The sequence below is a fragment of the Orbicella faveolata genome, unplaced genomic scaffold, assembly GCF_042242905.1.
Source record: "Orbicella faveolata isolate gen_17 unplaced genomic scaffold, um_ofav_v1 contig_15, whole genome shotgun sequence".
In the NCBI taxonomy this organism is placed as follows: Eukaryota; Metazoa; Cnidaria; class Anthozoa; order Scleractinia; family Merulinidae; genus Orbicella; species Orbicella faveolata.
In genome coordinates this window covers 8,178,837-8,195,000 of record NW_028301542.1, presented here as the reverse complement: position 1 = coordinate 8,195,000, position 16,164 = coordinate 8,178,837, and the positions used below count along the sequence as shown (strand labels likewise).

General features: G+C 38.7%; 1 protein-coding gene across 1 annotated transcript; it reads left to right on the top strand.

Annotated features, from left to right (window-relative positions):
• Positions 1 to 5,415: 5,415 nt before the first annotated feature.
• On the top strand, positions 5,416 to 9,687 carry LOC149113394 (GFP-like fluorescent chromoprotein cFP484). The gene is made up of 5 exons (XM_089288303.1): positions 5,416 to 5,466; positions 5,577 to 5,677; positions 7,599 to 7,817; positions 8,723 to 8,932; positions 9,338 to 9,687. Exons 1-5 carry the CDS (start codon positions 5,464 to 5,466, stop codon positions 9,477 to 9,479), a joined length of 675 nt encoding a protein of 224 aa, XP_089144429.1. The 5' UTR covers positions 5,416 to 5,463; the 3' UTR covers positions 9,480 to 9,687.
• The last annotated feature ends 6,477 nt before the right edge of the window (positions 9,688 to 16,164 follow it).

Below are 16,164 nucleotides of genomic sequence, written 5' to 3'. Positions count from 1 at the left end.
AAGTTACTTCTTCTTATAGTTTGCGTTCCACGGGTATGAGTTATACCAGAACTAGGGAAATAGTTTTTCAAGCGTTTGCGGAATTAGGGTATCCTAAACACTTGTTTGGTTTACACAGTCTAAGAGCAGGAGGTGCTTCTGCAGCCGCTAACGCAGGCGTCAGTGATCGACTCTTCAAACGTCACGGCAGATGGAAGACTGATCGAGCCAAGGACGGCTATATTAAGGATAATTTAGAATCTTTACTCTCGTGTCGAGAAGTTTGCATACTTAGTTTTCTTTGTTCTCTTTCTTTATTTTCGAAAGCGGGCATCAATAAACGAGATGCGCGCCCCTGATGCTGTGTTCGTGTTTACTAAGATTAGTTACCAAATATTTTATAATCGTTTCAGGGTGATTAGAGTATAAATGACTTTTTTTGTGGCGTTTGCTATGAACATTATGGAGTTGCCTCGGCGAGATAAGCTTATTTTCAATAGGAATCCTTTTCAAAGTCTTCCTCATTTGAAGCCACGCTGTGAGACATTTTATAAATAACATCGTTTTAATCTCGCTAATCTCTAAACAATAACACGCGAGTCGCTTTGTGGAGGTTGCTGTAAGCTGCTTATTGTAAAAAAATTAAGTTTTCCGCGGCAGGTAAATTTTGCAGGTTGCAGGTTGCAGGTTGAAATTTAATTAAAACTGGAAAACCGTTGGCACTAAAAGTAATTAATAACCTATATACTCGTCCGGGGGCTCTTACATAAAATAGTTTGCGTTTTTCACATAGTGAAAACACGATCGATCCGCTATATAAATACTTATCGATCGACACGCTGAGACCAGTGACTGTCTCTTCAAAGCCATATGGATGGCCGCTCCAAAGGTATGCAAGGGTACACAGGGGTACACAAGGGTATGCAAGGAAGTAAAGATGTATACAGGGGTATGCAAGGCGATATAGGGAAATACAAGGGTATACAAGGGTATACAAGGGTATACAGGGGTATAAGGAGGTATACAGGGGTATACAAGGCGGTATAGAGAAATACAAGGGTATACAAGGGTATACAAGGGTATAAGGAGGTATACAGGGGTATGCAAGGCGATACAAGGGTATATACAAAGGTATACAAGGGTAAACAAGGGTATACAGGGGTATACAAGGGTATACAAGAGTACACAGGGGTGAACAAGGGTATACAAGGGTATAAAAAGATATACAGGGATATACAAGAGTATACAAGGGTATACAAGCATATGCAAGGGTATACAGGGGTATACAAGGGTATGCAGGGGTATATAAGGGTATACAGGGGTATATAGGGGTATACAAAGGTATACAGGGGTATACGAGTGTATACAGGTGTATACAGGGGTATACAAGGGTATCCAGGGGTATACAAGGGCTACAGCCATATTCTCGGGACATTATATCTAGTACTAACCCGTTTTTCTTCATAATTCCGTTCTGAGTTTCATTTTAGAGAAGAAACTTTCACTTTAAATAGAGAAACCCCTTTTTTACATTTAATAGCGTTTTTGAGTCGATTGAGGTAGGCATTAGCCCACTTATCAGAGTAACGGAGATGTTATTTATTGGAAAATTTACTGCGATGATCATTCTTCACTTTCATCTACAACCGAAAAGAAAAGTGGGAGACTCGAGAAAAGCAACTAAAAAGTGAACAAGAGGAAAGGTAACAATTTTTTTGAGCATATGAAAAGCAAATTGTTATACATTGCCGTTCAAGAGGCTGAAGTTATAAAATATAAGTAATACTGTTTAAACAATTTTAAAGGTCTTGAAGTTACGAAAACATTACGAAGAACAGTTGAAGAACAACACAGAAATTTTACAGAAAAACAACACCCACCTACAAAATCTCTTAAAAGAAAGGTAAATGCGATATGATGGGATGCATTGTGGTGTAATGGTAGGTAATTTGATGTAATCTGATGTAATATAATGTGATATGATTTTTCAAAGCCACCCCCCAGGGGAGGGGATTACTTTCTATCAATAAGGTACTGGGGATGTGCCGCTGGCCTAGGTAGCACTTACATCACTGGAATGACTATAATGGGGTCCCAACAGAGGAGCTAAAACTGGGTCGCACATTTCAACAAGAGCACCTCGTTGGAAATCGAGGAAATATTTTGAATATTTTCCGATAATAATGTACCAGAGCGTTTGAAGGTGAAGAGTGTGATCTTCTACGTATGACGAATCTGCCAATTAGTATACTAAGGTAGATTGATAAACAATTAACAGAAAATTATTAAGTTGAGATCGCAAAGTTTACATTTGCAAAAATGCGACTAAGATGGGGCCTATATATAATTGACCACAGAATGGACGATAATGAGCACGGGATTTCTGGGAGACCAGTGGCACATACCCAGCCAAGTTGAACGGCATTCAAACTGCTCTCTAAGAATTGCAAGCTGGTTCTTAAAACACTTTTGTCGGGCAGCTTAGGTCATTTCTTTCAGATACACTTCTCCAAAAGTTAATTATTATCTCAGTACCATTGTTATCAGACGATGATGAAAAGAGACGGTTTTAGTAATGACTGTTAACCGTACAAAGTAAGATAAGAATGTAACGCACGAATTTCAACTTTTAAGTGATGGTTCTCGTTCAAAAGACCAAAATTTATTGAGTTTTTAGAAAAAAAAAATTTGTAATGTGAAGACACCTTTTGGTTTATTTAGACATTGTAAACTAAAAGACTGCAGTGTGTAAGCCATGTTCTTGTTCGAATTCTATTTGCCAGCTTGGACATAGCCACCCAAAGGGCGGAGGAGAATGAGATATTAAAGCAAAAAGTAAAAGAATGTGAGCGCCAGCTACAGGGGAGAGTTAGCATCAGTCCAAAATACTCGAGAGACGAGGAAAGGTACACATATGGGTGATATTGGTCTTGTCTTTGTTAACCCTATTAAACTTATCAAACTCCTTGCACGATGACGTTTAGCAGGTGACCGTCAGGTCGCACAGTATAGTCGGACATACGAACAATACTTGCTTTTATTTATATTGTTGTTGTGGTTCCGCGGCTAACTGTACTTGGTAAAGTAATTTTATTTTATATTCAAAATTATTTGCTTCGTTCTGTTTACCATGTCAAGCTTTACGTATCAGCAACAAATGGTGAAAGCAAAACTAGAGGAGAAACGTAGAAAGCTTGACAAGTTTAAAGAAAGGTAATAAGAGTCGGTAAGCACTTTGTCTAATCTAAAACATTTTAATAGCGATGGCCATTTTTTCAAAACCATTTAATGCAGCCACTGCTGAAAACACACTTTGTTATTAAAAAGTCTAGTTGTCTAAAATACTATTTAATAAATAATTATTTGGAAAATGTTATTTAATCAAAAGCAAAAACATCGAGGCAAGGACATTGGTGTGTTCACTGGTTGTCCTCCTGGTTACTCGATAAACTTTTTAGTGCGACTCTTTCTTAATATGAAGGTTAACGCTAACGAAATGAAAGATATAAGTTATATAAGTTATTGTAGAGTATTACATAAGTTATTAAATACAATAACTTATAAGAGAGGATGTATCTCTGCTCCATTTTCAACTCTTGGTGTAAAAAAAACAGTTATTAGACTGATTGATAAAAAACCCAGGATGTAATGCCTAGTTTAATTTAAATCTGCTAAGCCAAATTAGACTGGTTGAATGACTGATTGCGTCGAAGAAACAGGCAGATCTTATATATAGTCGTGAAAATAACCACGCTTTTGATGTCATGTATCAACTCTTCGTTAACCGAAGCAATGAAGGGTAACCCTAATGCTAACAGAAATGAAAATCAAGATAACAGTATCTTTACTTGATGATATGATGAATTATGTAATTCCATATGAAAAAGACCTATTTTTTGAATTCGTCGTTAATTCTAACGATTCACTTAAAACCAAAATAACAAATGCAGAAATTAATAAACACGAACTTAAACTTAAATATACCGATTATACAACAATACGAAAAACGGCAAAAAAAAAAAAAAAAAAAAAAAAAAAAAAAAAAATAGAAAGGAAAATACGAGATTACTTACAAGATCTGTACGGCACTCCGGAACTGACAACGACTGAATACAGCTAGAAAACTACGACGGTTTAAAACGGAATTTTGAACCAGAAGAAGACTTAACGAGGTTAATACGTGATAAACAATAGACGATTACCTAACACGACGTCAAAAAGCTAATTTCCATTTAAAACTGTACGAGAAAGTTCGCAAAAATTAGCCTGTAACAACAAAGACAAAAACAAAAAAGAAAAGGCGACCAAAAACGGAAAAATTTCAATTCTCGTAGTTACAAAAGTAATTCCATTAATGTTTGCATCATTGCACTTGTTAGTCGATGCCCCAAGGTGATTTTCATTTCTGAAACTCATTAATTATTCATGTCGTTGTTACCCAACCGAAACGCCTCATTCTGGTAAGGTGGATGATCGAGTTTAGAAAACCAATAAAAAACGATATGAAAACCGCACGTGCTTGGAAACGATTTCAAACCCGCGTGTAAAATGTTTCTTAATCTGCATATTCATAGAGCAAGATCAACACATGAAGATGAACAACTTTATTTAATCACACAGAGTTACAATACACTTTAAAGCAAGCTTATTTACTGCTGACATTGAATGTAACGGTACAGTTGTTGAAGTCCTCAAAAAAGAAAAAGCTATTCTTTTCTAAATTAATTCTCCATCATTGATTGCAACCTTGTCTTTTGGTTCGGTCTCAACCTTGCTTATACACTTCGGCCCCTAAATGGCACTTACATGGGAAACAACTTTCTCCTGCGGTTTTTATATTGAGTAGACTTTGGAATAGCGCTGGACACACAAGTTTCCTCTTCTTAAGCTAGTTTAGGAGGTCTAAATCTGTACTTTGCCATCTGCATTGCGAAGCAACGTGCTCGCTCAGAAGTCACAAACAGTTAGGTAACAACGTGGCATTGAATGCAAATAAAATAATATCACAGACCAGCAAGCAGCAAGTAGGTGACATTCCACGCCTCAAATAAAACATATTTAAATTCAGAAAACTTATTGTAATGATAATTTCTACAAATTTTCTTTGTTGAAGAACTAATTTCAAAAACTTGCGCTTCGGGTTTCATCAGGTTTCAAAACGCTCGAAAACAATAAAAACAAATGTTTTGTCGCGTTTGGAAACCGGTGATGAAGCCCGAAGCACGAGTTTTTGAAATAGTACGTGGACAACGAAAACGTGTGGCTTGGTATGATAGACATCAAAGGGTTGGTGTTTGTTACAATGAGTTGTTTTTTGTTACATTAGGGTTCCTGGCTTATAATTGATTCTATTTTGGGTGTGACATTCAGGTTTAAAGCAGCATCCTCAGTGCTGAGGTCTCATTTACCCTGGTGATTTGGAAGAGAGCAGATCGAGAACAACAAGAGCTGCATTACGCTAAAATCTTACTTGCGTCTACCATCATGGTAAGTGTTGCACGAGAAAAGGTTTCGTTTCATTTTGACCGATGAATTTACTCTACTGCTTATTTTGAACTGGTGACTGATGTCAGATTTATCCCAATTTCTTTCCGCAGAGTATGATTAAACCAGAAATGAAGATCAAGCTGCGTATGGACGGTGCTGTAAACGGGCACAAGTTCGTGATTACAGGGGAAGGAAGAGGCCAGCCTTTCGAGTAAGTAAAAGTGTACAAATGTTTAATCATTGCGGTCAGTTTTACGGCACCCTTGCTTCGAGCATTGCTTAGTATTTTTTTTTCATATTCTTTTCCCATTGAACAAGATATCTAATACCGAGAATACGTCCAAAGCCGTATTTTAATCCGTATATCGCAGCAGATACAGGGTTTATTTCTCTTTCCTTCGATTTTACGACCCTTACGGTTACCTTACGCCTTCAGAAGTGTCTAAGTCCAAGCAATGTTGCGCGTCCGGTTTAAACTGTGGACACCTGAGCCCCTATTTCCAATTAATTAAAGCTCATAGAGCTGGCTATCAAACTATACCAAGAATTAAAATAAAAATTGAAATAAAAAGGAATTATCGAATTTTTTACGACCTGTAAATGCGAGCGCCCAAATCACCTTTTGAAAGCTACAAGGCGAAGCGAATCTTGTTTTTCGTTTATTTAATTTGTTCCTAATCAGTTTCTGGACCCAAAGCGCTAAAGAACGTGTGTGCGATTTGTCATATTTAATTTCCGTGAAAAGTTACAGAACATGTTCGAAATACGATGCAAAAAGATGGACTGCCCGCAGAGAAGTTGTGTTCTACGTCTAAATTTGAGAGCAAACGAACAAATTCTCTTTGACTTGTAGCTTTTAAAAAAGACGCGAAAGGTTATTCGGACGCTCGCATTTAGAGGTCGAGAAAAATTCGACAATTCATTTTATCCCCAATTTCTTGGTATATTGTGATAGCCAGTTCTATAAGCTTTACTTTGATATAGGGGTTTTAAGTATCTACAGTTTCAACCAGACGCGCTTCATCGTTTGGACGCGAGACACCTCTAAAGTTTCTCCAAAGGTAAACGAACGAAGAAGATAGCGAGAAAATGTACACGAAGACTTTCAAAAATGAATAATTATCCTTGCCTCGAAATCGAAACCTAAAATCTACCTGCCTTTGCTCTATGTTACAAGGATTGTGGGGCTAAAGGGCTCCACTTGCTATGTATTTCTTAGCCATTCATCATTTACCTGAAAAAAAACCTTTCATTACTTGCGTTTTTGTCAGATTGAAGACATCCTCTGTGATGCGACCAGTCTGTTAAGTGTCTATTTATTTAACGTTTCCATAGCTAGTTTATCAAGTAATTCTCGCCTTGTTTCTGACTTGCTTTCTTTTCCCCTGTTTCTCTTTCTTTGCCACATAGAAAAGTTGGTCGTCGCCTCATTTGTGTCAAAGTATAAGCACTGTAAAAGTGCGCACTATTCAAAAGAGCGAGCAACCAATTAACTCAGTCAAAAGGAACTTACTGAAATGTTTGCGTATAGATAATAGAGCCAAATGGTAATGAAACCTGGAAGTTCTTTGTTTATGTTTTTGTTGGCTATTTTGGGGGTTGACCCCGCACAAAACCTGGCAATATACAAAAGGCGGTTATGTGTGCTCACACAACTAACCAAGAGAAGCATTGTGATTGTAGTGTGATTTATACACAATCAATGGGCATTAAACGAAAGATGGGCAGGGTCAAGGACCTTTCAACATACATTTTAGCCAGTTTGTTTGTTTCTTTCAGGTTCACCGACCCTCCTAACCATTTCCCTCTATTCAAATTTCTATAGTTTGGTGGTGTAAAAGAAAGCCACCAAATATTTACCAGGAAAACAATCATACGGTTCTGAAAGTTTGAGGTCATGATCAGACTGTAATAGTCAAAAGCAAATATTCACTTGTTTAATGAGGGCTTTATCTACTAACAGAATGCTGTTGATGAGAAGTTTAGAACTATTTTTCGATTGCCATTAATCAGGCAAAGCAGATAAGTGTATCTGGCGTCATTATCCAAGGACTTTGTAACAGAGAAAAAAAAAGCACTGCATATGAACAGTTCCTTTTTTTTACGTCTTTGGTTTCTTGTTTGTGTTTTAGGGGAAAACAGACTATGGACCTGACAGTCATAGACGGCGGACCTCTGCCTTTCGCTTTCGATATCTTGACAACAGTATTCGATTACGGCAACAGGGTATTCGCCAAATACCCAGAAGACATCCCAGACTATTTCAAGCAGTCGTTTCCTGAGGGGTTTTCTTGGGAACGAAGCATGACTTACGAAGACGGGGGCATTTGCCTCGCCACAAATGACATAAAGTAAGTAAGACGTAGAGCTAATGGCTCTCGCTAAGAAGATTTATAGCAAATTTACAGGAACCAGCACAAAAAATTAATACGTGATACTTCCGTCGGAGAATTGCCATGAAAATTGTCATCCCAAGTCAGAGTATTCTGAAATTCTATCTACAAATTTTCCAAGCGATTGCGGTTTATTTAGTTCAGCTTTGCATTCACTGTGGAATGAGTATGCTTCATCAACTGATGTTTACAAGCTCGTGGAAACGTCTTCCAGAGTTAAAAACCTCAAGAAGTTTGCACGATAAATACGCAATCTGATACATCTAAACAACTTATATGATAAATTCGCCAAGAAAAATTAAAGGTCATTTCATTGACATACTACGGAAATTCCTCACTACTCCTCAATATCTACTCCTCTTCTCTTCAGTTCAAAACTGGCGTCAATATCCTTGTTTGACGTCACTAGCCCCAGTCTCCGTCGCCTTAGGTCGTGTGCTTAGTGATCCCGACTTAATAAATTCATAAAAAAAGTCTGTTTTAACCAACAACACAACTGCTTGCGGCAATTTGTTCCATGCAATATAAGATTATCGCGATAAAAATATATTTGGGGTTATATAAACTTTAAGGCATTTTTCCAAAATGGTTCTCTCTGTGTATCATAAAAGGGAAGAAGAAAAAAATCGCCACTGGTTTTGTCTGGTATCATCTATTAAATTACATTGCTAACTATGCCTGTAAATGACAAAGTCTTCCTTTTATCTTTACATGGTAACACTGACTATCTTTTATTTCTTTTTTATCAGAATGAAGAAAGACGTCGACAACTGTGACTGTTTAATTGAATGTTTTCTTGTTTATTATCTTAAGTGGTCATGGTAGCATTACTGAGTATATATGGCTGACCTTTCTTCCATCAGAATGGAAGGCGACTGCTTTTCCTATGAAATTCGATTTGACGGGGTGAACTTTCCTGCCAATAGTCCAGTTATGCAGAAGAAGACCGTGAAATGGGAGCCATGCACTGAGGAAATGTATGTGCGTGATGGAGTGCTTAAAGGTGATCTTAACATGGCTCTGTTGCTTGAAGGAGGTGGCCATTTCCGATGTGACTTGAAAACTACTTACAAGTAAGTTTTTCTTTTTTATTATGCGTTTAAGATATTGATGACTTACAATAAGAAGACATGAATAAGTTCATCAAGACATAAATAAGTTTTAGTGGTCACTGTTACAGTGGAATCAGCGACCTTAGCTCCAACTTCTAGATTAGAGATGCCCCATGTGGGGATTGGTGTTGAACACTCCAAAAATATCTGAACTGCAAACACAAGATCCAGTTAGTTATCCAGCGAACAACCTTACCTAGGAGGAGATAACTTTTTTTTTTTTAATCAGGATAGTAAACTTCGGAAGCTGGCAACGATCAGGCTACGGTAGTAGTTTGCACATTTAAAATAGTATTGTATTTTTTATATGCTGATGCACTCGACCCAGTGTCACTAATTCGAGTTCCTTTGCTTCTTTGCATACAGAGCTAAGAAGGTTGTCCAGATGCCAGACTATCACTTTGTGAATCACCGACTTGAGATAACATGGCATGACAAGGATTACAACAATGTTAAGCTGTCTGAGCATGCAGAAGCTCATTCTGGACTGCCAAGGCAGGCCAAATAAAGGCTTGACGAAAAGCCAAAACGGCAAAGAGTGAAAGAAAGTATATACAAATATATATTTTTCAATTGAAAGGCATTACACTCGGAATTAGTATTTGATACTTTCAATTCAAGGATTTATTTTGGGATTTGCTAGGCACTAGCTTTATTGTTAAATTAAGTTAAAGACGGTTTAACATTTTTTCGGTATTACAACCTAGGCATGGACGTCTTAAACCCAGTAGTGGTCAAGTACAAGTTAGAAAACTGTGGTGAGAATAAACTTGTAGTGGAAGCCAGGTTTTGTCGAGTTTTCTTGTCATAGAGTAATGGTTTTGGAAAGATTTTGAATTTTTCCTTCCCCTTCGTCGCACCTTAGTTTTTGGTTTAAAACGGTCAAGTACAACGAATATGAATATGAAAAGGTCAGGGATGCTCTTCGGTAAATTTGAGTTTTACTCCTAATGGAGACTAATATGGGAGTTGCTCGAGCTTCATAAGACCCCTAAAAGATACCACTTAAAACGAAATAGGTTCGATTACTAGCCACTGTTCAAGAAAGTATCTGTCGCGCACTTGTAGACCCGACTCGCGTACTCGAGAGATCAGCGGAAATCAAGCCTAAAACCGGAAATTAAATGAGAGCGTTTCTTTTAATTGTTACTTCTTCGAATGCACTCTAAAGGTTACTTTGACAGCTAAAGATGGTGACGTTTCGTCGTCAACACCCTAAGTGAGACCAGAATCCTTGATTTGTGCCCCAGGCGACGAGCATCCCCAACCTTTTCATATAGGAGTTCCCCTCCCCCGGGTTTCGAACATCCGCTGTTTAGGCCGTTTTACGGTCGCATGCACTGTGTCAAGATAGGTATTCTTTGAAGTTCCGACGCAAGTACCCAATATCTGACCGCAGAAATACTCTACATTCAATAAATTTTCTCACAAACGTTTTTATAACTAGGAACTACCTGTAATTATATAAATAGCTCATACAGGTTTAACCATACTCGTTTGCCGAAAAAGAAGACATTGAAAGTCACAAAATTGATGAGCTGTATGAATTTTCCAATGATTCAAGCCGTGATTAAGTGTTTTAGACGATCAACAGTCAAGAGAATTGAAGAGAATCCGAACGACCTGTTCCGCTGTTTATTTATACGATATTGTAAATAAATAAATAGTCAATTAAATACGGACATGGCGAAATGAGGAACAAATAGTTGATTTATACTCTAATCACCCTGAAACGATTATAAAATATTTTGTAACTAATCTTAATAAACACAAACACAGCATCAGGGGCGGGCATCTCGTTTATTGATGCAGGATACAGCGAGCGTTACATCATCATAAAGAAAATACAGCAGTGAATAAACAGAAGAATTAAAAAGCAAAGTTGAAAGAGATGCCTTCGAGTGGCTCTTGCATAACTTACAAATTCTTAAATAGCCTACTAGCCCCTTAGGGATTCACGCCTAAAATACTTCTACAGTTAACACGAACCATACATAGTGAACATACTCCAGTGTAATTAGCGAAACGTTACAAAATATATTTATACTCTAATCACCCTGAAACGATTATAAAATATTTTGTAACTAATCTTAATAAACACAAACACAGCATCAGGGGCGGGCATCTCGTTTATTGATGCCCGCTTTCGAAAATAAAGAAAGAGAACAAAGGAATCTAAGTGTGCAAATTTCTAGACACTGAAAGTAAAGATTCTAACCTATCGTAATATAGCTGTGGCTAGTCGTCCTTAGCTCGATCAGTCTTCAATCTGCCGTGACATAAAAAGTGTAGATTGCTGATGCCTGCTCCTTAGCGGCCCATGTTCTTAAGCTATGTAGATCAGTTAAACAAGTGTATAAGATATCCTAGTTCCGCAAACGCATGCCAAGTCTAAAACTTTATTTTAATACGAATTTTTTGAGAACAAAATATGCTACATCTCCGAAGAAAATAAATTCATAAAATTAAAACTAAAAATTTCATATAATAAACATCTGTTTTGCTCTTACATATATAAATCTTGACAAATGCATCGCAAAAACTAACGTTACAGCAACGAAGGCTAGCTAACTCGTTGCCGCGGAGAAAAGCCCACTAGGCAGTCACGCAAATTGCGGCTAAGCGAAGATTAGCAAGATTAGCCTTGGCGCACGCAAACCTATTATATATCCTCAAGATCATCTCGGGAGTAACAGCGCCCCCCTTTTTATGGAAACAGGTTTTGCAAGCTCAATTTTAGCCGTCTCGAGAAAACTTCTATCACAAGTCAAATCACAAGTCGGAAAGCCATACCGATGGTGTGCCCAATTTATGCCATAACAGGCAGAACCAAGTGTGGAGTAGAGGGAACTCTGCTGCAGCAAAATACTCCAAATAAGGAGCAAAAGACGTCTCATCAGACGGCAAACAAGCGACTTCCTCAAAGCGCGAAGACCATTCTCTAAATGTTTGAAAGTCACTTGAATAACGCTCTGTTATTGAAGGGGCCTTTGCTTGACAGGCACGCAAGGGAAGACCTTCAGCTGACTTGCGAAGTTGTCTGGATCTCTTGAGTGGGCAACCTTTGAAGTAAACACACATCCACTTTGTAGACTTGAAAGATAACAAAAGAAATGTGAGAACAATTAGAAAAAAAAAATGCAACAACACGCAGATCAGAACATAAGGAAGGCCCAGAGGCCTAAATCTTGCATTCAGCACACTATATACTGGCAGTCCTGCACAAAAATGGCATGGCTCAACGGCCTAAAACAGTGTAATCACCTAAGATCAACCCGTGATAAACGGGCAGTCCCGCACAAAAATGACATGGCCCAACGGTCTAAAACAGTGTAATCACCTAAGATCAACACATGATAAACGGGCAGTCCCGCACAAAAATGACATGGCCTAATGGCCTAAAACAGTGCAATCACCTAAGATCAACACATGATAAACGGGCAGTCCCGCACAAAGGTGACATGGCCCAACGGCCTAAAACAGCGTAATCGTGACCGCGCGGCATGACTTCTCCATAGACAGATTCCACTGGACACTGGACTGTACAGCACCGACAAGCAACTAAACTTCTCCGAGTCAAAAGGGAACTGTTATTTGCCCCATGGAGATAAACATCTTTACCGTTCTCAACGAAGAGAAAATCAATAACAAAAGATCTGAAACCCCACCTACGCTCCACCAAAAAGGCCAAAAGGGAGCTGAAAGGCCAATAAAGAGTAACCACTTCTATTGACAAAAACATATGTGGCGGATGACATTTTCAACTAACGAAACAGGTGGTACCAGCCAACAGGTTTCTCCTACCCAACTAAATGCTAGAGAATCTTCGAATAGAAACTGGGAAAAACTTGAATTTTTTTTTTTTTTTTTAACTGGAAAAGTAATCAATTGAACAGCGACCCCGATAAGAGGTTACTTCATGAAAATAGCTATCTTTAACTGACCAGTCATCAATCGACGATCTTGCATAAGTAATCAGCTTTCTCGTTAAATGAACGAGGTATCAACTCAGCCTCGATTTTGATATTACTTTCTTTGGCGGTATCAAATATATCACCGGCGAATTGAAGCGAACACAGTTTCATACTACCAGAATCGACGATCAAAGGTACAGATTGGTTGTCAGTAAACCACTTAACATAGCACCCTGAAAGAAGATGTGCAAACTTTCCAAAGCAAAACAAACACAGTGGAGTTCTCTCCACGCGGTACTCGATCTGGTATCTACATAGAATCTCAGTTTTTGTGCGAAAACAGGCAATGTTACCAATGGCAATAAAAGCAGCCAATCCAATAGCGCTAACATCCGAGCATACAATACAAGATAGTCTGCGAGCAACGTCTGCAAAACACTGGAATTGAGATACGAAACATTATTCCTCCAGAACTCCAACTGTATGGAAACTGACAACGGGTTAACAACAGCAGGAGCACACGCGCACTCGATCACTGAACCTATGGCCAGAAGATCAGAAATAGCCTACTCGACAAATCACTATACTGGACTGGATGGCTGAGTGATTATTAGAAAACTGAGCTGAGGGTGGAATGTAAATAAAGAGAATCTAATACCCATCAAAAATAGTATCGCGAATAAAGCAAGAAGCACCTATATGATTTAAAAAATCTACATTAACCATAAGGTTGCCTTTAACTTAAATATAATGCGTTCTGTCCTGATAATCAGTCTTTTTTTCATTCATTCAGTCATCAGGGCTAGTACAATTGTTAACCCTCGGACTAACACCCCCATCGTGGCACAAGGGGGATGAAACCCTCTCCTTGGGTTTTCGTTCTATTAAGGTACAGGAAGCCCTGAGCTTGCTCTATAAAATAATGACATATTTTTTGGTTGTGACGTCGCATGACGTCATTTGACCCACCATCTTGGATAATACTATTTTCTTAAAAAGTCAAAAAATAATCTAGAATGCTTATGAAGCCAGAATGCTTATGAAATGTACAATTTAGTGAAATTCAGCAAAATGATGAACAAAGCTGGAAAAAAAAATACAGAAGTATGTCGAAAAAGTTGATTTTTGTCCAAACCTATACGAAGTTTGCGGTTGCCATGACAAAATCAAAAGTAATGGACACAATTGACATAACCAAAATTTACGCGAACGATGAATGAACAGCTAAGGAAATTTTTCAGCCCCTTAGAGTAAATTGTCTTTTCAAGACTTCCAAAAAACCTTGAATCACATGGTTCAACAAAATTATCAATAAGTTCAACCGGGTCTCCCAATCATTTGATTAAATTGAAAAAATTATATACTCATCTTATCCCATTTTCTTCAATGCAGCTTGGTATTTGCCATAAGTATGTATTTTTACTGCTTGGAGGGGCTGCAGCGGCTCCTCTAAAACGGCTTGGGCAGGAAGATGGACTTGCTCAGTGGCTTCTTTGGCCGCATCTGAAACACTTGTCTGCTAGTTGAGGCTGACGTCCACGAAAGGACTGCATGCGAAAAAAACAAAAAGGCTGATTAGAAGAAAAATAATTGCCAGTGGACAGGCCACGAGTGGATGGAGCTTCACTGGATGTAGAGCGGGTAGCTGTAGAGTTGGCCAGCTAGACGCATTTTTCCGCTTTTTCTCCCGGATCTTAGCTAGCGTTCGCACTTCGGCTGATCAGAGCCTTTTCTCTTCCTCTGAATCTTCGGCGAGTTCGTCGATTCGTACTTGCACTGCTGCCCAAACAGCGGGGTTCTTGTCCGCGGAACGAAATAACTTGACTGCTGAAAGGTTTCCTTTTGAGATGGTCTTGCTGGTCCCGTCTGTTGCATCCAGCAGAGAGTTGCTGAACTCGTATTGTACTTGAGTTAAAAGAACTCGAAGCCTTGGATACCGTTTTTAGCCTCTACAGTTGAGACTGAGTGGCAGCTTGTTTCTCGTCGAGACCGCGTTTGAATGCAGCGAACTTCTGATCAAACTTAACGTCGAAAAGACGAGGAAACAATGTTCGTGAAGCAGTCTCATGAAAAAGAGCTCCCTCAGTGAAGGATTGCGCTATCGAAGCGGGAACGCTCGCTCGTTCAGTATCCGGCGACATAACAGCAAAAGCAAAGTTGAAAGAGATGCCTTCGAGTGGGTCTTGCATAACTTACAAATTCTTAAATAGCCTACTAGCCCCTTAGGGATTCACGCCTAAAATACTTCTACAGTTAACACGAACCATACATAGTGAACATACTCCAGTGTAATTAGCGAAACGTTACAAAATATATAAGCTTAAATACGTATAGCAGAAATGACGAGGAAAAGGTTGTTGTTATTCATCGTGGTAGATGCAATAATAAGGTTTATTATATGGCTTTGGCTTGTGGCCGATATAACGCGCGCTCTGATTGGTTAATTGTCACTGAATTGTAGGGCATTATTCTCCCGTAATGCCCACGGGCCGATTACGGATTATGCAAATTAGGAAGAGCCCGGTTCTGAAAATTCAAGCGCATTGAAGCGATGAAAGCCGATTAAAATCAGTACGAGAATATCAGTAGCTAAAAGTTTAGAGATATTTCTTTAATAAAATGTATATAGATGACTTACCAGTCGGTAACCTTGGCGGGCACTAGTGAAAAACAATCAAAGTTTGCCTAGTCTTAAGTAAAGCTAAAATCGCTAAGTAAAAAACACCATCGGCAGATCTGCCATGCATCCTGAGCAGAACACCACAAAGAAACTTATAAGTTATCATCTTAGTCACAGCAATTACCGAAGTATTGAACTCCGTCAAAGTTCTCGTCAAATAGATTCCCTCGCTTTGACACAAGCAAGTGTAAATCAGCTTCCAGGATCATCAGATGTAAACAATCGGGTGGTTTCTGTCGGTAGCAGTGTTTCTGATAACTGCAGGCGTTCACAAGGCTTGAAATGTTCATCCATAAATCCCAGAATGAAGAAGGCGAAGATATGTTGTCGAAAACGAATGCGAAGATCGAGTTAAGCTTATTTTGAGCAGTGCATTCTGAAGCATTAGTATCTTCTTTCACCGAAAGACGGTTGATTTGGACAATTTTGAAGCACTTGCTGTCTTTTCTACATGCGTTGACGTTTCGCCCCAAAAGTCGGAAAAACTTCCCCATCAACTTGTGGTACCACGATACTAAAATACGTTTTTGAGGCTGTGACAGTGACTTTTCCGTAAAGAAATGAGTGTTTTTAACGGAATACGTAATACAGTGGTGAAG